Below are 27389 nucleotides of genomic sequence, written 5' to 3' on the forward strand. Positions count from 1 at the left end.
CAACCTTCATGCCGTCCGTGGAATAAAATCTATCATAAATATAGGTGGAAACGGATTACGTTACACAAGCACTTCATTATGCTTGTTGTTAGCACTTGTGTATGTAAATCTGATGTTGGTAGATTGTTTTCTTCTTGTAGATGAAATGCATGTGTGGCAGCTTAGCTTTTTTTTTTTTTTTTTTTTTTTTTTTTTTTTTTTTTTTTTTTTTGACATTTGCCGTCATATTTTTTAAATCAAAGCACCATGTACCGGAACAGCATTCCGGCCCTGAATCTTATACCGGAACTGCGTTCCTGACCGTTCTGGCCCACTTTCACCCCATGCGTTACTGTCACCCGCTCACATAACGTTAGCCCTTCGGAGGGCTAGGTTTCTATTGATTATGACCACTGTCGATGCGTGGCTAACGTGTCTTACTTAATCTGTAAAAACACAGCGCTTTTGAGTGATGAGGGTGTAAAATTTAAACATAATAAAGCTAACTGTCAGTTTTAGCTCAGTAGTCATTGCTGAATAAAACACCAAGTAGCACTGGTCCCTAATGTGCTCCAATACAGCAGGTATGATAGATTTATTTTGAACACTGCAAAAAATCCTATCAGGATTCAGGACAGTTTAGACTAACTTAAAACTTCACTAGAACTTAAAAATAGCTTGACACAAATGGAAATTCAATTGAAACAGGTGGGAAAAACACGTTGCTTTCAAGTGATGTGTGTTATCAACAGTGTTGTTAATCTTACTGAAAAAAAGTAATTAATTATAGTTACAAATTACTTCTCCCAAAAAGTAATTGCGTTAGTAACTCAATTACCTGAATGTAAGAGTAATTAGTTACTTGGCAAAGTAATTGGTGATGATTACTTTTTTTTTTTTCCCCTCAAAAAAAAAAAAAAAAACATTGGCCACACTATGTGAAGTTTTTTGTGGAGGTTTTTAGTACAATTGGCCCGAGCCCAATTCTTTACCGTAATTTACCCTTTACCCTGAATCAACTGTTAAAAGTTGTTAAAATTGCTCCCATTATTGCATTAGTTCCCGTCTCTCTACTTTCGACATATGAAAGTTTTAAAACTGTTTCATCATTTAAAGATAGATTCAAGTCAAGATTTTGCCGATTTAGAAGTATTTTAGATAAAAGTTACTTAGGTTCGCTAGGAAGGTTCTCTACAACAGAGCCGTCCTAAAAAGCCTACTGCTTTAAGATGGCGGCTGTCTACTAACGCATTTCGTGCCATGTCTGTCATTTTGCATCTAGTTATATCTATATACAGTACATGTGATATCTACCATGTCTACCATATCTACCATAACATGCGGGCGTAGTTTGTCGGCTATCGGCTACAACATGTATTATTGGAGCTACCTAGCATCGCGTTTGCTCGGCGTCACAACTTTCTTGCCTCCTCCCCGCTCCCGCTCTGCTCTGTGTCTCGGTGAGTCCGTCTCCCTCAGACTTTTCGACCAATATAGTAACGCATAGTAACGCATGCCTTTCCGTCCTCAGTAACGGTAACGGCGTTGCCAAGATGAGAAAAGTAATTAATTAGATTACCCACTACTGAAAAAAATAACGCCGTTAGTAACGCCGTTATATTGTAACGCCGTTATTAACAACACTGGTTATCAAGTGTAATTACATTTTTAGGTAAGAAATATGTTGTTGTTTTTTTAAAGATCTAGAAGTTTTTTGAGTGAACGCAGTGAATTTTTTTTTGTAGTCACATCTTAGATTCAATTGTTGGCTGTTTTCAACAATGTACATGGAAAAAAAGACATTGATTGACTGAAAATGGTTCACGATTGGATTAAATGTCTTTTTTTCCTCATATATATTTATAATTGCTCTTTCCCTAAAAAAAATGTTTTATCCGATTACTCGATTAATCGACGGAATTTTCAGTCGATTACTTGATTACTAAAATATTCGATAGCTGCAGCCCTAATACATATATAAATATGCATACATATACAGTGCCTTGCAAAAGTATTCGGCCCCCTTGAATCTTGCAACCTTTCGCCACATTTCAGGCTTCAAACATAAAGATATGAAATTAAATTTTTTTGTCAAGAATCAACAACAAGTGGGACACAATCGTGAAGTGGAGCAACATTTATTGGATAATTTAAACTTTTTTAACAAATAAAAAACTGAAAAGTGGGGCGTGCAATATTATTCGGCCCCTTTACTTTCAGTGCAGCAAACTCACTCCAGAAGTTAAGTGAGGATCTCTGAATGATCCAGTGTTGTCCTAAATGACCGATGATGATAAAAAGAATCCACCTGTGTGTAATCAAGTCTCCGTGTAAATGCACCTGCGCTGTGATAGTCTCAGGGTTCTGTTTAAAGTGCAGAGAGCATTATGAAAACCAAGGAACACACCAGGCAGGTCCGAGATACTGTTGTGGAGAAGTTTAAAACCGAATTTGGATACAAAAAGATTTCCCAAGCTTTAAACATCTCAAGGAGCACTGTGCAAGCCATCATATTGAAATGGAAGGAGCATCAGACCACTGCAAATCTACCAAGACCCGGCCGTCCTTCCAAACTTTCTTTTCAAACAAGGAGAAAACTGATCAGAGATGCAGCCAAGAGGCCCATGATCACTCTGGATGAACTGCAGAGATCTACAGCTGAGGTGGGAGAGTCTGTCCATAGGACAACAATCAGTCGTACACTGCACAAATCTGGCCTTTATGGAAGAGTGGCAAGAAGAAAGCCATTTCTCAAAGATATCCATAAAAAGTCTCGTTTAAAGTTTGCCACAAGCCACCTGGGAGACACACCAAACATGTGGAAGAAGGTGCTCTGGTCAGATGAAACCAAAATTGAACTTTTTGGCCACAATGCAAAACGATATGTTTGGCGTAAAAGCAACACAGCTCATCATCCTGAACACACCATCCCCACTGTCAAACATGGTGGTGGCAGCATCATGGTTTGGGCCTGCTTTTCTTCAGCAGGGACAGGGAAGATGGTTAAAATTGACGGGAAGATGGATGCAGCCAAATACAGGAACATTCTGGAAGAAAACCTGTTGGTATCTGCACAAGACCTGAGACTGGGACGGAGATTTATCTTCCAACAGGACAATGATCCAAAACATAAAGCCAAATCTACAATGGAATGGTTAAAAAATAAACGTATCCAGGTGTTAGAATGGCCAAGTCAAAGTCCAGACCTGAATCCAATCGAGAATCTGTGGAAAGAGCTGAAGACTGCTGTTCACAAACACTCTCCATCCAACCTCACTGAGCTCGAGCTGTTTTGCAAGGAAGAATGGGCAAGAATGTCAGTCTCTCGATGTGCAAAACTGATAGAAACATACCCCAAGCGACTTGCAGCTGTAATTGGAGCAAAAGGTGGCGCTACAAAGTATTAACGCAAGGGGGCCGAGTAATATTGCACGCCCCACTTTTCAGTTTTTTATTTGTTAAAAAAGTTTAAATTATCCAATAAATTTTGTTCCACTTCACAATTGTGTCCCACTTGTTGTTGATTCTTGACAAAAAAATTTAATTTTATATCTTTATGTTTGAAGCCTGAAATGTGGCGAAAGGTTGCAAGGTTCAAGGGGGCCGAATACTTTTGCAAGGCACTGTATATATACACAGATTTCCCCGTCAAAATGCCTCGTGTTTGAATAGATTTTTTTAAGAGTAGTATTCTAGAATATTGTCCTTTGAACTATCAAATTATTATAAAGCTACTATAGATAGAATTAAAGGGGAAGTTCAGAATTTTTTACATCAGGCTTAATCTTAGAGTTAGCGATGGTTTAATTACTCGGTAGGCTAGTTTCAGGGCTCTAAAGTGGCTAAGCTAGCGCGAGTCAATTGGGCTGACTTAGCATGCCAACAAAAAACAAAATATGCACACATGAAAATCATCGATGACCCGTGCAATCAATAGCGTTCGCTAAGTTTTCAGGATAAAGTTATTAAAACTTACTAAACTTATTAAACTATTGCATGTCAATAATGCTTGGTAAGTCTGCCCAATTGACACGCGCTAGCTTATTCACTCCGGAGCCTTGAAACTAACAAATAACTTAGACACTGCACAGAATTTGTTGAAATCAGTTCCACCAACTAATTAAACCCCCACTAACTGGAACATTAAGTCTAATGTCAAAAATTCTGAACTTCCGCTTTAAGCTAAGTGGATAGGGCTACGGCAAAGGTATCTGGCTGTTTTAAATACAAAAACGTGTAATTCAATCTAGGACACTTTTCTCCTTTTAAGAATATTTCACATTACCTGCCAAACTTCTGCTTAGTATGACGTGAATGGAGTTCACTGCCACCATAACCTGTATATCAAGTTTGTGCTTGTAATTAAAAAGAGAAAGAAATGTCTGGATGACAGCTCGTATTTTGAAAAACTCGTAAATCAGACCACTTTTATCTCAAGTCATCACTTTTACAAATATGAGACTAGGAAGTTGTTTTTAGTTTTTTTTTTTTACATTAAAAAGGCTGTAGGAGAGATCCATGCCTATATTTTTGTCTTTTATCCTAGATCATAATGCAGTAATCCAAACTAAATATGAAATTTTGTCAACATCGCATAAACATCATCATCGCATTAAAAGTTGACCTGACTAAAGCAAACAAAGAGAAGGGAAAAAAAAGATCATTAGTGGGTAAGAGCAGAAGTGAAGCATGCGAGGGAGGATAATGCTTGCTTAATCACATATTGCTCCAAAATACTCCTTGTATGTCGTTAATCAGAGAGAGGGAACTTTTTAAAGAGTGCATTTTGACCTCTAAACTCTCTGCATGCCTAATTGGCTTGTTTCGTATCAGCGTGTTCAATTTTCTCCAGTCACTTTTTCCGAACAAGCATCTCCATCGCTCTCTAGTTTTTCCTCACTTTTGTTCCTGAGAGATTTGCTTGATATCTAAAAATATTTGCATCCTTCCATGAATTCTCTTAAGACAGAAGGTTGACGTGGTCTCGTTTCAGTGAAGCTGCCACCAGAGCGCCAAGACTCTGTCATCCTTCTGACTCCAAATCAGAAGTGACTGTCATCGTTCAGCCCTGCCCTACCAACACACACACACACAATCGAGAGTCTCCTTGCTCTAAAGTCACACATACACATTGCTCCTGTCCTCGAACACACAAACACATGTGAGACCTAAAACGCACACGCTTTCCCGAGCTTTCGTGGCGTCACGGCCGCTTTGTGGCGGTCACATCACAGCAAAGTCACTTTAGGCCCTGGCCAGACAACTAAAGTGATGAGACATGTGATGGAGTGAGAGGACGGGGCTTCTTCTTCTTTGTGTGTCTCTCTATTTAATCTGTCGCTCCAAGCTTGTCCTCTGCTTCCTTGACCCGAGACCAATGCAATCGACCTTCTGGACCAAACACGGAGCCAAACTTTGTTTTCGTGCGGTTTCACTCCCATGAGTTCGACTTTAAAAAGTGGGTGAAAACGTTAAATGGAAAGTCACACTCAAAAACAAAGCCATGTTCACCCAGCGTGACTCCCACAGCAAGATTTTATATGGCATCCAGTGGTAAATGGTGTTATACTTATATAGCGCTTTTCCACCTTTCAAGGCGCTCAAAGCGCTTTACACTATCTCGCCATCTACCTACTGGTGACACAGTGCGTTGGTTTTTTACATACAAAGAAATCGAATAGCACTTTTTACATCTTTGTCTCTGATTAATCACCCCATCCAAAATACAGAATGAAATGCTCATAATTTTTTAGCAGTTTTCAACTGGATGGTCTTCATCAACCCTGTGACCTTTATCTGGGTTTAGGATCAGCCTAGAGTTCTCTCATGTCCCCTCATTCAACACTCAATTAATGAATCCATCAATTCATTTTTTTTCAATTTGGGTGTTTCCGGAAGTGGGCACACAGTATCCTCTAATAGCTAGTATGTTGCTCAGAAAATTGCCACCCTCATCTAATCATGCTGAATACAAATTTCACTCCTTTGCACAGCAAATGTCAAAGTTATGCACATTACTTCATAAAAGGGCATCAGAGGGGTGAAAGAGTGAGAGAAAACTGAGTTACAGATTATGGAGTGATATGGTTGTTCTGTGCTCTTGATAAATCTGAAGTGAATGAAGAGAAATTGTATAATTGAACAATAATACTTATCCTGAGGATCACGGGGGTGCAAGAGCCTATCACAGCTAACACCAGGCAGGAGGCTGGGTACACCCTGAATTGGTTGACAGCCAGTCACAGTGAACAATAGTAATAAAAATATTTCCTCAAAAAAGAGATGAGGCTCAAATGAGTGTATGATTTAGTCAAATAATCAATCAATCAATCATCAGTTGGTCGGACCTTTAGCCGACCTGAATATCAGGGAAGTGATTTCATTTTTTAATTTTTAAGGATGTATAAAAGTGGAGTTGAAGGTGAGTAGATGAGATTAGTAGAAACAAGAAGAGTAGATGAGAGTAGAAACAAGAAATAGACAGAGACAGGAAGGAAAAGGAAAACGAGTAAGGCAGCCAATATTTTAAACAGCTTTGCTTCCACTCAACTGGGCATCAAGGCCATTATCCCGAGGTTAATCCCCAATCCGACGGAGCTGGCAGCCTTTCGGGACAAGCCAGTGTGCCCATCAACAAGGCGGGAAACGAAAATAGCACACGCACACACAGCTGGTGACAGACCACTATACCTGCTACATAAAATAATTATCAAGAACTTATTCTTAGCTTCTTCATTTTCTTCTTTTCATGCTGCACTCGTTTTATCTCCTCTGGTCTCATTTTTGCTGCGGTTCTTAACATCTCACTATTTTACATATTCTTACTATTGTGTCCCCGCGCTTCTTTCAACACACACTCTCAATCTTTGCACCTACCCGTCCCCATCAGCCTGGAGCATGCTGTATTTTTCACCTCCACTTCTCCGTCCACTCGCTGGCCGCTCTCCAAGGAGCCAAGGAGGAGCAGAGAAGTATAGTCGTGTCATGTGGAGAGGGACCAAAGAGGATCCAGGAGGCTTAGAAAGACTTAATGCTTCAGCCTTCATCCACCTTCTTTCCCTTCCATCCCACCTTGCACCTGATAACTAATGCCCACTCCCTACACAAACTATATGACGAGGACACCCAACAGGCAAATTTAAAATCAGCGGGGCTGGAAAAGAATCAGCCTCTGATTGTGTGCTTATCTTATGACATCCTTGTTCTGAGCGCCATCTCGTCTTGTCACCTCCAGCCGTGTTAGGTGTTAAGCCCCTTTGAAATCCATTCATAGTAAGGACAGGCAAGGATCATCCCAATGTGACAGAACGTGTTCCAGTTTGGCTTTTGAAGTCCTCAGGTGACCCCACAACACAAGTCAGTGATACTGATTGCGTGTATGTGTCGTTTCTGGGCTATCTTCCTCCCGTTCCCGTAGTAACAATGCGACGGTCGACCTGGGGCTTAACCTGAATTTTCTCTCTATTAAAAGCTGTGAATTGTTAATAAAAAGAGGTGGATGATTGTGTCTGGGAGGCTGAAAGACAGGCTGTAAGGAAGCAAGAAGGGCTAGATGGGGAGAGTGAGAACAGAGGATGTGAAAGTTATATGAGGGAGAAGAGAAAAGTTGAAGGGGACACAAACAGATAACAAGATAGTGAGTCTTTGTTAGGCTTGCTACTGTTAGCTTAGCCAGGCTTGACTACCCGCTGTAAACAGAGCTGGAACAAACTCTTAGATTCTGTAACATCCCACTCATTTACTTCCTAACAAACTCAAAATCGGAGGATACACCAGCAAACTAATGAGATTCAAACCCAGACCAGTATCCAGAAGTCCGCTTTTAAAAACATAACACTCTTCTGTAGTAGTAAAGTCACCTAAATGTTACAATGTCCCTTGGTATGAGAGTCATTGGTGCAATCAAGCAAAGCGGTTTACAATCTGAAATGTGCCAAAATAACAATGCATAAGAAATTAATGTTCACTGGATCATCACAACCTGTGAGCTCATTGTTGTTTATTAAGATGTGTGCTTTTTGAATGACTGGATAACGGTGACTCACTAGTGGGAAGCTATCTGGTGCCGAGGCGGGTGTCCGGTATGTGCGTGTGAGTACGTGTGGGTAACTTGGTGGGATTGCCGCTCAGTGAGAAAGCAAACAGAGGCATCTTTCTTGAACCAAAGCAGGTCCTTCCGGTCACAATGTTTTCCATAAAAGGGCATAAAGATCAGTAACTCAACAAGCCCTTTACCCTCTAAATATGGCATATACCATAAGTTTCTGACTTATAAACTACTACTTTTTTTTCTCTATATTTTAAACCTGTAGATTGAATAATGAAGCGAGTATTAATGGATTTTTTTGGGGGGGTTGGGGCAAAATTTATGACTTCGCGTGAAAAATAAACATTAACATTTCACTTCAGCCCGTTTTGCCAGGTGTGTAATGAGGACAATGCCACTTAAGGTGCTTTCAAAGATTCATTTAATCAACAATGGCGATAGCGAAACTAACCCTAATTTTTTCATGAAGATGACATGACGTATCTTTGGAGAAATAAAACATAATGTGACAAATGTCAGTTTTCGTGTGACGTGTTGCAACAAGATATAAACACGACAGTTTCAGTCATATATTCACAATGCGTGACATTTTCTTATTTTACGTGTACATCAGCCTGCATCATAGCAGTGTTTGGGTCGTGTCACTTATGGGAACTTAAGGGGATTTGCTGTGCCTATCATTCACTCCCCTAACTGCTTTTTATGATGTAATTCAAGCCAGACTGCACTCCAGGCTTGCTTGTTTTGAAACACACGGTAGGATTCATTTTATTATTTTGGCAAGAGAGAATATGCAATGTTGCTTTAGCCTTTAAAGGTCTGTGTTGAGTGATCACCAGACACTAAATATAACACTTAGCATTCAAATAGCATTCACGTTAGCGTTAGCATAAACTGTAGCATGGCGAGCGTCCTCTTAAACGCTCGAACAACTTTTTTTTTTTTTTTTTTTTTTTTTACAAACAATTCGTGGCGTCCAGGTGGGGATAATTAATTGAAAATAATGTACTGTTTTCCTGCTGACTGTGTATTATCCTCACAATGTTGGGGTTATCCTTGTAGAGGCTACAATATATGCTCCTCTGTCAATGTTCATTTGAATAGTTAGAAAACTTAAAATTTTACAGATGAAAACATTTTGAGTACTCGTCGACTAAAACTAGATGAAGACGAACACATTTTGAAATGACGAAAATAACTAATAAGACTAATATGCATTTTTGTCCAAAAGATTTACACAAAAATTAAAAGGGCTGTGCTGCTTAACGCACTTAACTTCTCAATTATTTTTCAAATTGTATGAACTTTCAATTAACTTTAAATTTCTCACAGGGCTATTTTTAAGTTGTATATAAATTAGGGCTGTCAAAGTTATCACGTTAACGAGCGGTAATTAATTTTTTAAATTAATCCCGTTAAAATATTTGAAGCAATTAACGCACAAATGCCCCGCTCAAACAGATTAAAATGAGAGCACAGTGAAAGGTGTACTTGTTGTGTTTTTCAGAGTTTTGCCGCCCTCTGCTGGCGCTTGGGTGCGACTGATTTTATAGGCTTCAGCACCCATGAGCATTGTGTAAGTAATTATTGACATCAACAATGGCGGGCTACTAGTTTATTTTTTGACTGAAAATTTTACAAATTTTATTAAAACGAAAACATGAAGAGGGGTTTTGATATAAAATTTCTAGAACTTGTACTAACATTTATCTTTTAAGTACTACAAGTCTTTCTATCCATGGATCGCTTTAACAGAATGTTAATAATGGTAACGCCATCTTGTTGATTTATTGTTATAATAAAGAAATACAGTACTTATGTACCGTGTGATGAATGTATATATCCATCTTGTGTCTTATCTTTCCATTCCAACAATAATTTACAGAAAAATATGGCATATTTTATAGATGGTTTGAATTGCGATTAATTGCGATTAATTACGATTAATTAATTTTTAAGCTGTAATTAACTCGATTAAAAATTTTAATCGTTTGACACCCCTAATTTAAATATAAGTCTTTGAACTTGAATATGATGAAGTTTCTTTTCACAGAGCAGGAGTGCACTTTCACAAAGAGACTTATTTCTCAAGCGCTCACAAAGAAAACATTTACCCATAATATTTTGCCTTTGTTTTATAGTTTCTTATGCAGCAGGCATGTATTGTATTGCATCATTGGTTTTAGGTGATATTTGTACAAGTTAGTTAAGGGCTGATGTCAGGTGAGGAGTGTTCTGTCCTTTGATCTTAAGTTGACTACTTTTTAAGTTTCTTTCTAAACTGATATATTGTTCATCCGCCCACAAGATGTCCCTATTGTGACTCCAGACTCTAGTTTTTCTTTGGTTTTGCTATGTGCGCTTGGCTTCCCCTAGTGGTGACTTACTTTAATCAGCAGGCAAAAAGGAACCTATTACTTTAGTTGGAAAGGAATCCTTGAGGTGAACAGACGTTACACACCTCCTCTGCACTACACATCATTGGGAACCCTTGATAAAACTAAATCTGTAAGTTTGCACATTCTATCTAGTGTCTGATATTATTTCGGTGTTTTTTCTGTTACTTTGTTTTCATTTATGTGAAGCAAAGCAACAGGTTTTTGTGCTGAGCTAAATTAGCCACTTCATTTGATTTGCTCTTAACGGAGCTAGTCTTTATGTGGCTTCTTCTTCATTGTGTTTGGCAGCTATTTTTTCCAGTCGGCTGTGAGGGCATCGAAACTTGGAATCCAAATTTAAAAATTCGAACGGTTCCAGGAGAACCGGAGTCTTAGTCCCAGATCCCATCGATGCTCGATGCCCAACCCTAATTATAACAACTGTTGAGTTCATATGTGTACCGGTGCCCGCTCAGTTATCCTCCAACTTGGACTAGATTTCCAAGCCACATCATTAGCTAGTGGTAGCTTTCCAAAATGTCAGTTTGAGAGAATGTAATTTACATGCCAACATGTGTTCAAGTGAAGACCCTTGTTGCCACAACAGAAGAACCCTTCAAGGCTAACCATGGGTACAAAAAGGATATCCATATTTTGCCACGAAATGACTCTCAGCTGCTAGTGCCGACACAGCTTGCGAGGTGCTTAATCATAAACTCTGGGGATATTATCAACAAATAGGGCTCCATTTGATGTCATATACCTCTACAGAAGTATATTGCAAAAATGTGAAGACAAACTATGAGTTCTGAAAAATGATGGCTATCCAATGGTTGCTATGATTGGCCAACACACGACTACTGCCTAGTTTCTTTTTTTCCATGTCCTGTTCAGCAGCTTGGACACAGAAAATGGAAAGAAAGCAGCTGGACAGAAAAGTGTTTTGTTGGTGACAGACAGAAAAGAAGAACATACAAAACAACAAAAGGAATGGTAAACCGTTTTCATTGACCACGCAGAATTCTTTTTATTGGGAACAAAGACTCCACCTGATGCTCAATGTGATTACAGAAGAACGGTTTAAGCTATAGCTATAGGTGGTTAGACAGATATGAAAAGCATGGGTAGGCACAGTCACTATGCTACAATGAACCTGCTATGCTAGCGCCGACAGCCCCAAGCTCAGTGCTATGGAGATTCTTTAAGCGGACTCAAACAGCTAAATCAAGGTTAAGCATATTTTTTCTTCTTTGTAATTGTAGTGATGTGCTTTTTTAAAGTTATTTATGGTTTCAGAGTGCCTCAGAGAACACCAGTGTGACTTGTGGTAGTCGCCGGCTCTCCTGACAGGCCGCCGCTTATGAATAGGGAGGAGCATCGCTGTGCAATAATCAGCATCTTGATATGGCACACCTGTGAGGCGGGTTGGATTATCTCAGCAAAGGAGAAGTGTTCACTGTTACATATATAGTAGAGGTGTGCAAAATTTCCGATTCTTAGATTATTCGCGATTTGGCCATGGAAGATTCGAGAACGATTCACAAACATCCAAATTCCGATTATTGAAATATGTCAAGTTAAGCAGAAGTACGACACACTCAGCGCGCCGCGCGGTCTTCGGTACGCAATTAGGGACGGAGCGAGAGTAGCTAAACATCATGCTTCTCATTACCCGGCCCCTCGGGTAACGCCAATGCTCAACTCACGGCTCTAGCTCAACTCATGCCACGAGATCAAAAAAAAAACAACAACATACCTGACTGCTGCCGAAAAGCTGCTACAAGCCACATTATGTTACGGTAGATATCATTTATATAGGACTAGATGCATTATAGCTTCGGTATCGTTACCAGCACATCTACAAAAAAACAGATGCAGGCGTTAGTAACAGCCGCCATCTTAAAGCAGTACACTTCCCTGCAAGGCTGTTGTTGCGAACCTTCCAAGCGAACCTAATTAACTTTTTATCTAAAATACTCCTAAATCGGTAAAATATCGACTTGAATCTATCTTTAAAATAGTTTTAAAACTTTTACATGTTGAAAGTAGACAAAGGAGAAATTATGGAATAACAGGAGCAATTTTAACAACTTTAACGGTTGATTCACAACATTAAATTAATTGAAAGTAGTTTAAAGCTGCTGATATAGAATGGGGACTGGAGTTTTTTATTTACTGTTATTTTTGTATATTTGTTTACTGCTATATGTTAACTTGATACTGAAATAGTAGTTTGGTTTAGCCTGAGAGGATTTTTGAACAATTTTGGAACTAATGTACAAAACAAATTAAGAAAAAAAAAAAGAAAAAAAAGGAGTGGGGTGCATCAATAATCGTTTTATAATCGAATCGGAGCCTCTGAATCGTAATCGTAATCGAATCGTTAGGTGCCCAAAGATTCCAAGCTCTAATATATAGACAGATTAGTGAGGACTATTTGAGAAAAAATGTTATATTGTGTATGTGGAAAATGTTTTAGATCTTTGAGGCTATCTCATAAAAAAGAGCAAAAACCAGTTATGTATACATTTTTGTTCAGAATACATATATATATATATATATACAGTATATATGCATATATACACACACAAACAAAGACTTAGTGTACTTTATATTAGTATCTATATTTGCGTGGCCATCAATACAATAATACAATATTCACTCGCTTCCGTCGTCTATTATACAAGTGATTTACTGACACAAATGTGTTGATAAAAGCGTACTTGTATGTAATGGCCTGAGGCTGCCATGTCACTCATCAAGCTGATCAAAACGCTCCAACAATTCAACATCGAGGAATCTTGGAGCGCTTTGGCAAATCGGTCCTTCAATAGCAGGAATAAAAAAAAGAAAGAGGTGCGATAAAGAGGGAGGAATCAAGGGGAGAGGAGAGGGGCATCTAAATATAGAAAGACTCACATTTTTTGGAGTTGGAGAAGAAACGGTGAAGGAGAAGGAAGATTAGAAGAAAGAGATGATGAGAAGGAAGAGTGATGGAAAACGAGAGATGTTGGAGCAGAAAAAAGACGAGTAATTTGAGATCGATGGTCTCTGTAAAGACACTCAATGGACAAACGCAGAACTGGACATGCAGGGCAATTGACTCAATTTTGTACAGTGTACCAATACAAATGTCCATCATTTAAGTTCAATATGAGGTATTGTTTATTATTAATATAGAAATACATACAATCAATGTACATAAATATATGTAAGTAACTTCAAAGTTTGAGAAGTAGAAGAAATTGTACAGTATATGAAATTCCACCAACAGCCAAAGGTTCTTGTGATTCTTGGGAGTCGAAAAGAAAAAACACAGCCTATCTGTTTTTTTGTGTACATTGTGATGAAACCAGAGTGGCTTATGGACATCTTTACATTTATCTGCTCCTCAATCCTGAATTCTCATTTTCTTTCTTTCTGTTAGTCTTATGTGAACTGACAATAAATTGTCACCTGTTGACTAACACTTAACGGCTGTGGTTTGTTCTCTTGTAGTGAAGTGAAGTGAACCCATGCACATTCCACATCAATGGAAAGTGATTTCACATACACAACTTGCATTCTTGCACATAAGAGAAAAGAAAATAACGATTTTGGACACGTGTGGTCAATCACCAAGGACAACTGCCCACCTTTGAGACCTCATTTCAAGAAGTCACGCATTCCCACATTGCCAGAAAGCGGCAATATCAGGTGTCTGTCCAAATGCCGACCAACCACACCAGCGCACAGACCAAAACAATTGGGAGGTGGGCGGGGTTAGAAAGCGATTAAAAAGAAGAGGGCAAGGACAAGAGCTAGTCTGAGACAAAGGCACAGGGAATGACAATGAAAGAAAGGTGGTGGGGGAGAAAATGGAGGGGACGAAATAAAATGAAAAGGTAAATTCAAAGAGACTCAACAATGAGACAGAAACAATGAGGTTTGTATGTTTCATTTTGTGTTCACTTGTGATCAAAACTTGGGTGGTGGTGGCCCCGATTTGCCTTTCACCACTGAAAAGAGGATGTGGACCTTTTCACTTCTCTTCCCGTTTGACTTCACCCCTCCTGTTTGATAACAGGAAGTAAATAAAGAAAATACCTCTAGCAACAAATTGATCTCTGTTTTGCTAAAAAAAAAAAATTTAATTCTATATGATGCTTATTGACAGATACGCCTCCACTAATTATTATATTAGACACATACACACACGCATATATATTAAATCATGGGTGTGAATCTTTCACTTAAAATACGATCCAATTCATATCTCGATTCACAGTCTAAGGTCCTATTCAGGGACGATTAATAATAAATAGTAAACAATTTGAACCGATTCAAATAGTTTGAATACAAAGTGACAATTTACCCCTAAATACAGTGCCTTGCAAAAGTATTCGGCCCCCTTGAACCTTGCAACCTTTCGCCACATTTCAGGCTTCAAACATAAAGATATAAAATTAAAAAATTTTGTCAAGAATCAACAACAAGTGGGACACAATTGTGAAGTGGAACAAAATTTATTGGATAATTTAAACTTTTTTAACAAATAAAAAACTGAAAAGTGGGGCGTGCAATATTACTCGGCCCCCTTGCGTTAATACTTTGTAGCGCCACCTTTTGCTCCAATTACAGCTGCAAGTCGCTTGGGGTATGTTTCTATCAGTTTTGCACATTGAGAGACTGACATTCTTGCCCATTCTTCCTTGCAAAACAGCTCGAGCTCAGTGAGGTTGGATGGAGAGTGTTTGTGAACAGCAGTCTTCAGCTCTTTCCACAGATTCTCGATTGGATTCAGGTCTGGACTTTGACTTGGCCATTCTAACACCTGGATACGTTTATTTTTTAACCATTCCATTGTAGATTTGGCTTTATGTTTTGGATCATTGTCCTGTTGGAAGATAAATCTCCGTCCCAGTCTCAGGTCTTGTGCAGATACCAACAGGTTTTCTTCCAGAATGTTCCTGTATTTGGCTGCATCCATCTTCCCGTCAATTTTAACCATCTTCCCTGTCCCTGCTGAAGAAAAGCAAGCAAAACCATGATGCTGCCACCACCATGTTTGACAGTGGGGATGGTGTGTTCAGGATGATGAGCTGTGTTGCTTTTACGCCAAACATATCGTTTTGCATTGTGGCCAAAAAGTTCAATTTTGGTTTCATCTGACCAGAGCACCTTCTTCCACATGTTTGGTGTGTCTCCCAGGTGGCTTGTGGCAAACTTTAAACGAGACTTTTTATGGATATCTTTGAGAAATGGCTTTCTTCTTGCCACTCTTCCATAAAGGCCAGATTTGTGCAGTGTACGACTGATTGTTGTCCTATGGACAGACTCTCCCACCTCAGCTGTAGATCTCTGCAGTTCATCCAGAGTGATCATGGGCCTCTTGGCTGCATCTCTGATCAGTTTTCTCCTTGTTTGAAAAGAAAGTTTGGAAGGACGGCCGGGTCTTGGTAGATTTGCAGTGGTCTGATGCTCCTTCCATTTCAATATGATGGCTTGCACAGTGCTCCTTGAGATGTTTAAAGCTTGGGAAATCTTTTTGTATCCAAATTCGGTTTTAAACTTCTCCACAACAGTATCTCGGACCTGCCTGGTGTGTTCCTTGGTTTTCATAATGCTCTCTGCACTTTAAACAGAACCCTGAGACTATCACAGCGCAGGTGCATTTACACAGAGACTTGATTACACACAGGTGGATTCTTTTTATCATCATCGGTCATTTAGGACAACACTGGATCATTCAGAGATCCTCACTGAACTTCTGGAGTGAGTTTGCTGCACTGAAAGTAAAGGGGCCGAATAATATTGCACGCCCCACTTTTCAGTTTTTTATTTGTTAAAAAAGTTTAAATTATCCAATAAATGTTGCTCCACTTCACGATTGTGTCCCACTTGTTGTTGATTCTTGACAAAAAAATTTAATTTCATATCTTTATGTTTGAAGCCTGAAATGTGGCGAAAGGTTGCAAGATTCAAGGGGGCCGAATACTTTTGCAAGGCACTGTATTTCATGTTACTGAGAAAAAACAGTAAAACACAAATATTGGTTTAAAATAGTACTTTTATTTTTTATTATTTAGTGCTAAGGAGACAATACTGGTAAGGCCAAATGAACATAGTACATTCAGGCAATATAAAAGCCTTTACAATATGCAGTTGTACCTCGACATTAAGCCTGTCGCAATATGCAATAATTCCATTTATCGCACGATAAATAAAAATGAAGGCGGTAATTTTTCCGCTGCAATTTATTGCCTCGCGTGCACGTGCGTGTGCGCGTGCGGCAGACGTGCTGTTAAAAGTTCGGATTCCTTGTTACAAACTGAGCAAAATGCATCTTCGTTCCAGGTCCGGCAAAAAATAGCGCCGGAGCCAATCGTTCCCATTATATCCTATTGTTCAACGTATACCGGCCGCGTCAGTGCTCCGGATAGACTGCGGACCATCTCCGGCGTGCCGGTGTTGTTGACGTGTGGGCGCTTTCGTAAGGGGTAGGCCTGAACGATATTAGAAAAAACTATTGCTGCGATTTTTTGGGGGTTTGCGATATATTGCGATATTATATTGCGATATTAAAAAATATATATATATTTTTTTCAATAAATTTTCACAAGATGACTTAAATAGCTGTTTGGAAAGACTTTAGATGACTCACCATCACCACAGCGTACAGTCATCCCTTGTTTTTCGCGGTTAATGGGGACCAGAACCTGCCGCGATAAGTGAAAAAACCGCGAAGTAGCGCACCTCCCCCATTTTTTTTTTTTTTTTTGTGTGTGTGTTTTTTGTGCCCAATGTATTTATTCAGATTTAGCATTGGAAAGAGATACATATAAGACATGTTTTTTTCTCACTTTTCCCCCCAAAGTGATTTAAAAATGTATATAAATAAATGGTTTTTAAGCACTTCAAATGTCATAATTATTATAAGTTTTAAACATAACTGTCCAACCAAATCATTTTTGAACAAGAATAAAGTACTGTAGCATATCTACTTTAGCTGTGACCGTTGAAGTGACATGTAGAAATTTCAAACTCCTCATGATCACTTCTGGCATTTAAATGTCTCCAACGTCCCCACAGTACACACATTCATTCCAGCGCGGCTTCCTTGCAATTGTTTAACAAGTTAAACGATGATTGACAGATGCCCGTGTGAAGTCTGCTTCTTTGGCCAGATCAAAGCCATCGTTGTGCCGCAGTGACTGATAGGATCAAAAGACTGAGAGAAGGAGGGTAGGAGGCTGTGCGCAGACCAGAAAGTGAGGCGTATGTGGATCAAAAAAAAAGAAAAACTATCGCACGTGCTTGCGATGGGACTATTGCGCACATGCACATCGCGATGGCGATGTTTAAACGATATATCGTTCAGGCTTAGTAAGGGGTGACATTTCACGCAGGGCGGCCATTTTTCGGCACAACACCGGATATTTACAACGAAGTCCGACAAAACATTGTTACCGACTTGGCTGCTACGAACAACCTCGCTTTGACAACGGACAGCTGAATTGACATGATGAACATTGAGTGGCAAATAAAGAGCGCTGTGCTTCAAACTCGTCCTGTTTATGAAAGTCGATTGTCATATTCTGGTGTTGTGCAGTTATGAGCAGACCTGACTTCTGTGGCGTTGGTAACTTTTTTAATGCGCACACACACTAGATATCATGAAATAGCAAACTAGATGTGCTACGTCCCATGCCATTGGCTACGTGAGCCTAGAGTGATTATGGGACACGTAGTCCATATACTACACCGATGAATTATAAATCGCCGTGACTGAATGGAAGTTAAGAAGGCCAAATCAATCCATACCAGTGACTATAGATAATGCTGCAAATATTGTTAATTCAGTACGTGACACAGATGGATTCGTACCACAAATAGGATGTCTTGCTCATGTAGTAAACCTAGCTGCTAAGAGAGCTGTAGCAATCAACAGTGTGCCCCGCCTCACTTTACAAACAGTAAAGATTGTTCTCAGCACTTTTATACTAAATTTCTTCAGCTCAGTAAAAAGTAAGCACATAAATATTATGCACTAAAATGCATGTTTATATGATGGCAATTTTTGCTCGCTAGCAAAAAACAAAACAAAAAATACAATTGTTATTTTTTTTCAGAGCATTAAATGTATTGAATCGGATCGAAAATCGTGTCCCCTGTATCGAAAATCGTACCGAACCGTGACTTAACTGTATCGTTGCATCCCTATGGAACACCATTGCAGAAGCTATGATGGGAAGAGTTTTCATTTGCCTAAATGCTTAAGTTATTAAGTGCAATTTTATTGTTTTTTTTTCTTGAAAAACACATTTTATTTATTCTGTGTTTCTATGCGGTATTAATATTGTTGTCTTTTACTTAAGAGGCACGGTCTATTGTTTTTAGTTGTGATTTCTTAGTATTTTTGAATTTGAGTAAATATTTATCGTGTTTAAATGGGTGTACTTGATCTATTAATATATATACTAATTTCTCACTGTGTTATTGTAAATTGGTTTTTAAACCAAAATTGGGGGGGCGCAGTAATATTGCATATCGCAATAATTTATGAGATAAATTATCGCACACTAAAAATTTTTATCGCGACAGACCTACTCGACATATGATCCTTTAACATCCGACGTAAAATTTGACTCGTCATTTGTCTTGAAATGCTCGAAATACAACGATTTGCAACGGCATCGTTAATTCATTATTTTCCCGCATGACGGCAGCGCAGCAGATTTTCTTGTGAGAGAAATTATCATGAGTCCCAAGAGTTAGTGCAGGTGGTGGGAAAAAGGTGACAATTACCATCAAAATTAAAATGGAAATGATGGAATACAGTATGTCTCTGATCTCGATGGTCCTCCTCCAACCTCCGTTCGACAGTTTTCATAAGTTAAGGTGACAATTATTATTATTGTGACATCGGCAAGGAAGCCGCCACCTTCGTCAGGTTTTTAATAATTTATTTCAGAATACAACACAGCTACTGTCCACCGTAAGTGATGCCAACAACAACAGAAAATGAACAGTGAAAGTAAAAACTCTCTCGTCAGTTTGTGCAGGAACAGCATGTAAAACACAACCGCCACATTAGAGTCCGATTCGTTCGATTATTATCATTATATTAATTATTATTAAAGATGCACCGATACCGATACTAGTATCGGCAGGGGGCGCCAATCCGGCCCGAAATGGTGGTATCGGTATCGGCGAGTACCAACAGAGACGGCGCCGATACCATTTACCGGTCCATTATTATAACATTTGACCGCAGCCTTTTTTTTCTCTTGGCGCTCACTACACTCTGTCTCTATGTTGTGTGATGACACGTGAACACCAAGCAGCTATCGCTATTGGCCTGCTCCAGACCAATGAGAACGGGCCAATAGCCACTCCTGACCAATGACATGGCCGCTTGGCGGCGGTCGGGAAATATTTCAAAATAGAAATCCCGTCAATTAAAATCAATGGCTGCATGCAAGATTTGCAGCCTGAAAGTTTCGCGATGTTGAGTTAAATCGGCCATTTTCAATACCTCGAACCTGATAAAACATTTGAAGACGAAACGTAAACAAACACAACGAGTTTGAGCCTGCAAGAGCAGGACTGCTATCCAGCGGAAGGGCGCTGGACCGGTGCAACAATCTCTGGTCAGTTCACTACGTCAACTTTACTTTGTCTTTTAATTAAAGAAATGCTGCAGTAATTTGGAAACTTTTTCTAAAGTAGGGTTGCCACCTTTCAGAAATAGAAATAAGGGACCCCCCCCCACCTTTCGAAAAAAGGAGGCTAATATAGAGACGGGATGCTGTGGTCAGTTATTATTACTTATAAATGTTAGCGTCCGCAAATGCGGAAACAAGGTTGGACGTCGAAGCAGACAACAAGCGGGATACGTACAAGGGTTTAATGATTGCAAACAAAAAATAACACGCGATCGCGGGATAGTAGAAATAACAAAAGGAGTCCGTGACAGCAGGTCGACGGAGCTCAATACTACAAACTCGAAGGTTAACTAAGACGATAGGCAGCGAGCCAAAAAGCCAAAATAAAAACACTCAAATACCTGCACAGGGTAGAGGTTACAAACGAGTGTAGCACACTAACAGAAAAAAACCAATGCAGGGGCGTAACAAGCAAATGTAGCGAGACTATAGTGCGAGATGTCAAATGGCGATCAGCAAAGCAAATATCTCGGCAGCCTTCTCTGAGCTCACCCATGCTTAAATGCTGCGTTGATGAGCCTGCATTGGATTCAGGTGCGACGTCAGGAACGCCCCCACTAACAGCCCAGCAACAAAACACAATCTAACCAGCAGCAGAATGTGACAATAATTTCATGAAAGTTGCACTGTTTGGCCTTTGAGAGGTTTAAAAAAGTTTATTCAGTTCATTCAGAGTTTATTATTATGAACTTATTTTTACTTTCTTACTGTTGGGCTAGTATTATACTTTGTACAAGTATTTTTCCTATTTTGCAAAGGTAAGCAACAGCCTGACAAAGCCTTGATAGCAATGATTTCACTAGTGTTGCACCGGTACCATTTTTTTGGCCCGATACCGATACAGATACCTGGCTGTGCAGTATCGGCCGATACCGATACAATTCCAATACCACTCTGTTAGCAAAAAAAAAAAAAAAAAACATATATATATATATATATATATATATATATATGCGTCATTCAAGAAAAGCTTAGGGCAAGTGCCTGTTTTTGGTTATAAAAAAATTATATATATATATATATACGTATAAGGGATGCAACGATACAGTTAAGTCATAGTTCGGTACGACTTTCAATACAATTCAATACATTTAATGCTCTGAAACAGAAAATACAACTGTAATTTTTTTTTTTTTTTTTTTTGCTAACAAGCAAAAATAACATCATATAAACAAGCATTTTAGTGCATACTATTTATGTGCTTACTTCTTACTGATCTGAAGAAATTTTGTATATAAGTGCTGAGAACAATCTTTACTGTTTGTAAAGTGGGGCACACTGTTGATTGCTACAGCTCTCTTAGCAGCTATATTTACCATTTATTAAGCAAAACATCCTATTTGTGGTCCGAGTCTATCTGTAACATGTACTGAATTAACAGTATTTGCAGCATTATCTATAGTCACTGGTATGGATTGATTTGACCTGCTTAACTTCCATTCAGTCATGGCGGTTTCTAATTCATCAATGTATATGGCTCACACAGCTAATGGCATGGGATCTAATGTAGCACATCTAGGTTGCTATTTGATTATATCTAGTGTGTGCGCGCGAGAGTTAGCATGGGATCTAACATAGGTCATCTAGGTTGCTATTTGATGATATCTAGTGTGCGCGCTGCGCCGCTTGAGTGTTTTCTGGCCACAGAAGTCACTTCTGCTCATTACTGCACAACAAATATGACAATCGACGTTCATAAACAGGACGAGTTTGAAGTACAGTGCTCTTAATTTGCCACTCATTGTTCATCATGAAACCACGAGTTTGTTTAGTCTCCAACGGTTTTAACCTTTCTGATCCCATCGGCGCTATAATAGCAGGCGTTAGCTTACGCATGCTAATCGTTTGTGAATGCCATGTTAGATGAGCAGCGTAACATCGCTGGTATGCGTTGTAGTTTACATCCTTAAAATTGAAGACGAAGGAGTTAATTTTGTTTGGTAATTTTGAGACAAAGACATACAGATGTCATGCATCGGGATTTGGGAAGTTAGCTTACGTGGGGAGGACAGTACATTTGCGTTCAAGTGATGCCAGTAGATGGTATCGGCGCCCTAAATGTTGGTACTCGTCGATACCGATACCACCAATTCGGGCCGGATCGGCACCCCCTGCCGATACTGGTATCGGTATCGGTGCAACTTTAGATTTCACATCCAATTATGTAGCTCTTTGGGGGGAAAAAATATATATATATATTTAAACGGGGTGGTATCGGTTTGGTATCGGTATCGGCCGATACTGCACAGCCAGGTATCAGTATCGGTATCGGGGCCAAAAAATGGTATGGGTGCAACACTAATTATTATTCCAATTTGTATTTATAATTTATTTGTTTTGCTATGTATAATTGCTATCTGTAATTGTACATGCTATATTTCTGATGATTTAGCGTACATTTTTGGGGGTGGAACGAGTTAATTAAAGTATAATGTATTATGGAAAAATACCACTCGACATACGACCATTTCGACTCATAACCCAGATCCTAGGACGAATTCTGCAAAGGTGTCACGGTGCCTGGGATGATAATTAACTTTATGAAACACAAAACTGGCAGTCTGTCATGCCTTACCTAAAAGGTTTGCAAAACTATTAAAGGAACACAAAATAAAATATATTTAAGAAAAGATTAAAACGGCAAAATTTTTGTTTAACTTCAATCTTTTAACTTTTTCACTTCATGCACACACTTTGGAGCGAAATGCTGTCTGGAAGGTAACATACTTTGGCACTAGTGTCTTTATCATATCCCAAAATCCTCCTTTTTTAATTATAATATACGACCATTAAGTCTCTTGCAATTAAACGAGCAATAGATACTATTATTACCTTGGACCTTGTAGGTCATGTCTGAATTGCAGTTGGCAAAATCTGTTGTATTTTGTCATACCTGATCTTGCTCTCCTGGTTGTGCTCGGTGCGTTAGCTTTGTTAGTCTCCTCATCAGTCCCACCATGCCGTCTTGCTAGGTGATTGTTAAGGATCGTCGTGCTTTCAGTATATTTAGGGTTGCCAACAGTCCCAGATTGTGCGGACAGATTTTGCAAAGTTTAAGAAAGGCCAGGCTTTTGTCGAGCTTTCCGCATTTCTTAAAAAATCCAAACGATTTCCAAACCATTGATTCTAGGTGAGGAATGCTGTATAAATCATCGGTGTTGTCGTCCAACATATTGCTAGTGGCTACTTGCGCTCACTCACGCTCTTCAGCTACACAGCTGACTACTCCTACAGGTAAAAAGTCAACAGTGAAGTCACGAGAGACTGTGCCAAGTGGAACAACCGTGAAAGGTGTAATCTGCCAAGTAAGGAAACCATTTCATAGCTGTAGAACTGGGCCATTGGACAGTTTATAGTGCTTTTTTAGCGATCCAGGTCTTCACCGACCGATGCACTCACAAGTCACAGACCGATAACTGTTTCAAATCGATTTATCTTTACACCACTAATATGTACACAGTAACTACAGCAGATACACTTTTGAAACAAGTGTAGTAATACATCCCCTGGTGCCTACATGGCAATCAAGATCCACTGTCAATAGGTCTTATCCTAAAAGAGGTGGCCTTTTCAAATACAGTCTTCCATTTTTTATTACTATAAGTTTTTTTTTTTTAATGTACAGTGCTGTTGCTGTCTCATGATTCAATAATTTTGCATAACTTTGTATTTGCAAGGTTATTTTTATATAAAGTATTTATTTGTTATAGGTATAGTGAAGCACGCTAGTAATACTGAAAAAAAATGTTATTTATGTCTGTCCTTCATATAATCTCACCTGAGATTGTAGACGTATCATGACTTTATAGATTTAGATTGCCACATTGGACCCAAGACAGCAGATGCCAGTCCTGGAATGTGCCCCCAATCCTATTAGCTGTTGGACTAACAAGATGTATAAATATGAGCTTGGGTCAGCAGGAAGGGATACAAATGAGAAAGAGAACGGGAAGAGGGTGAAAATGAGAAAGGAAGGAGAAGAAGGGTAAAAATGAGAAATGGAGTAGGGGAGGCCACAGGAGGCACCTGGCCCACTTACAGTAGGGTGGTGGCGGAGGAAGAGAAGTGGGAGATGAAGGAGTGGGAGGGATATTGGAGGAGGATGAGTGGGATGGAGTAGAGGGCACGGAAAGGACGGGAGCTGGTGTGAGGTGAAGCAACCAAAAGGTGAGCAGAGAAGTATTCCTGGAGGCCACGGCAGCCCTGTTTCAGGCAACCGTGGATGGTCATGAGACAATGTGGAGGGATATGTAAATGTGACAGCCTATGAATGCTAAAGAGCTTTCAGTTGTCTCTACGCACTTCTAAAATTGATAATAGGCAACAAGGCATAGAAAAGTGTCGTAAATTATGGCCGAAAGTGCGAAATAGATGCCCTGGCGAATACACTAGCCAGAGTATACAGTATGTGTGTGAGCGTTAGTGTGTGAATAACAAGGGCATTTTTTTAAGGAGGAGAAATTGATTAGTGAGTTGCCTCTTGATGGGAATGTTTTACTTGTAATCATTTATTGGGTGATATTAAGGCCTAAATCTGTCCCACCACCTCCAACTCTGGAGCACAATCAAGCCAGAGGTGCTTCATTTGACTCTTTCGTAACAACAAACGAGTGTCGAAGTTGCCCAGGCTCCATGATTTTGAACTGTGTTGCCATGGACACACTTAATGTAAACGTAGCCAAAGATCTGAGTTTGAAAAAAAAAATCAGAGGGTGAAGGGGGTAAGAGTAGGAGAGCTGCAGCGAGGACTTACTGTAGGTGGGGGCTGGTGAAGAAGAGGTGGCCTTGTGGTGTTTTGAATGGAGGTGGTGCGTGGGCGTGCGACGAAACACTAACACCTCACCCAAAGTATGAATAAGCGACCACAACAAGCCAGTGAAGGTTCAATCTCTTCTCCCAGCGTACTGGAGCAGCCTGCCTATAGCACTAATATCCCATAATTCCACCCACAGTCCTCGCTCTACCTCACATCAATGAATATTTCATGTCCTGATGGCACTTTTAAAGCAAAAACTAATTAGCAAATCCGAGTTGATCTGGCATTAGTCATATCAGTCCAATTAAAAGCCAAGTCCTACTGTACATGTTAATGGCAGCCAAGTGGAATAATTGTATGTTGAGCAGGGGAGGGAACGTTAAAACAGGTCTTGTTAGCGGCACTTTAGCACTCCAGTTCACAACTGGATTACAAAACTCCACACAGCCGGATAATGTTAAACATGGCCAAACAAAGAGTCCATCCATTAATTAGTGTCACCATCGAGTCCACGGGGTTAGGAATGACACTCAAGGCAGGAAGAATATCCATCCATCTTTCCAGCCCTTCATTTTCTATATATTTTCTTATCCTGTGTAGAGTTACAGAGAAGCTGGACTAGTTTAGCAGTAGAGGTGTGACAAAATCCCGATATGGTGATCTATTGCTATAAAACAATAGCCAGCCTCCACGAATTGATACATTGTTTTAAAAGGTCTTAGTGGTTTAGAATTACAACAAAAAAAAACCACTACAAAAGTGTTTCTGTTAAAAAATACACTCATTTGTTTACAAGAATGCTGCAATAACATACAGTAGCGTTGCTGTCAAGACACTGCATTTGTTTGCAGAAATATTGAACTGAAATATTGTGTCTGTGAGATATTTTTAACAGATTGTCTGTGAACGTGGAAAAAAATAAACATTGTTTATTTTCCATTTAGGCTCATTTTTTCTCTTTAACTTGTTATATGGCAAGTTAAGTCAAAATTGCTCAAGTTTCCTGATATCGTACAATACTAAACAGCACAAATAATGTTCAAAGCTGGAAAAAAATTATTACCTTAGAATATTCAGCCGTTGTTTATGAACTTTGAAAAAAGTTACAATTTAAGGGGGTATCGAAACTTCAAAGAACAAAGATATCGGACAACAAAGAGAGGTTTTTGCTTATCAGTATGTGGGATGTGACTACTGAAGAAGTTTAGCGTGGATTTAAAATAATGTACAAAAATGGGACAATTTAAGAAACTGTATAAAGGTATAATTTTCAAAAAATATAAGGATGAGGGAGATATAGATAACAACTAGGGTGTTGTGATAATTGTGACACATATTGTGATATGGGATATTCAGGTTATTTATGTTTTCTGGGCTTGATTTATGGACTCTGCTTTTGGGACACTTGTGTATAGGTAACATGTACCATATGGTGGGATTGTATATGTTTTAAATAAGAATGTATATCGGGGTCGGCAACCTATGACACACGTGTCAGCACTGGCACGCGAAGGGTTAACCAGTGACACACAAGCGCATGGGAAAATTTAAAAAAAAAAAAAAAAAAATGCTTTTTCCCTTTTTACCTGAAATTAAGGCATTTTCAGTTGCACGCCCTGTTATTTAGGGACTTAACGGGAGTGCCCCTCCCTACCCTCTCTGCTTATGACGTTATATGCGAGCAATAAGGGATTTTGAGCACACCTCCAGCTCTCGTCGGATTTTTTTCTCTGCGCGCTCAATTCAGCCCATGCGACTAACATGTCAAGAAGCCAACCAATCAGAGAGATGGCGGAAGTACACTGTGTTACCAATCTGCACTTTTTGGTAATTGCGGTGTTTTCAACTCCGCACCTTAGTGTTGAGTGGACCGGCGATTAACGTGGCTCGTTGTCGTCGATTCGTCCAGTGCTTACTTCAGACAGGTGGCGATGTGTATAAAAACACAGTGACGCGTTGGATGGCATTTTGCTGGAGACTTTTCTTAACAAAACAAAAACAAGCATGGAACACAGCCACTTTTCACGGCGCTTGCCGCGTTTCTCGCCCAGACGCCCAATTCTTCTTCTACGCTTAACTAGTAAGCCGGTCATATAGTAGGGCACAGCGGCCCCTTGGAGATGCCAGAAACAACTGGTTGGCTGTTTACTTCCGCTAGCTCTGTTAGTGCAATATGCCTCAAGAGCGTTGTGTGTCGCACAACAAGTGTCAAATTCATGGAAAACAGGGCCAGGGCTCAACATTAGGGTAGGCATCTTTTATATTTGTAATATAAAATCTAAAATTGTGCATAGAATTCACTGTTTAAGTTGCTAGTGAGCAAGACAAAATGTAAGGCTAGGTTCATACTGCAGGTCTTAATGCACGAATCCGATTTTTTCGTGTTTTTCTGACTCGAGTGAGTCAGAAAAACACTCACTCACAGAAAAACATTAACTTGTCGGTCTGAACGGGACAAGTCACATAGAAGTGGACCATTTCAAATCCGATTTGGGTCACTTTCGTATGTTGTTTAAATCCGA

The 27389-nt window shown here is 39.4% G+C and overlaps 1 protein-coding gene across 3 annotated transcripts in view; it reads right to left on the reverse strand.

Moving 5' to 3' along the window:
* The window catches only part of zbtb46 (zinc finger and BTB domain containing 46), a 127769-nt gene that overhangs the window by 86192 nt on the left and 14188 nt on the right, over nucleotides 1–27389 (reverse strand). Inside the window, exon 1 of one of the 3 annotated variants that reach the window (XM_057858575.1) lies at nucleotides 6856–11938. The exons of 1 other annotated variant lie outside the window; for it this stretch is intronic. In XM_057858575.1, the coding sequence (XP_057714558.1) occupies nucleotides 6856–6865 (10 nt within the window). In that variant the 5' untranslated portion in view covers nucleotides 6866–11938. Of the gene's footprint in view, nucleotides 1–6855; nucleotides 11963–27389 lie in introns of those variants that run through there. One more of the 3 variants, XM_057858561.1, reaches the window with a different exon arrangement.

The sequence above is a fragment of the Corythoichthys intestinalis genome, chromosome 2 (genome assembly GCF_030265065.1).
Source record: "Corythoichthys intestinalis isolate RoL2023-P3 chromosome 2, ASM3026506v1, whole genome shotgun sequence".
NCBI classification, from domain to species: Eukaryota; Metazoa; Chordata; class Actinopteri; order Syngnathiformes; family Syngnathidae; genus Corythoichthys; species Corythoichthys intestinalis.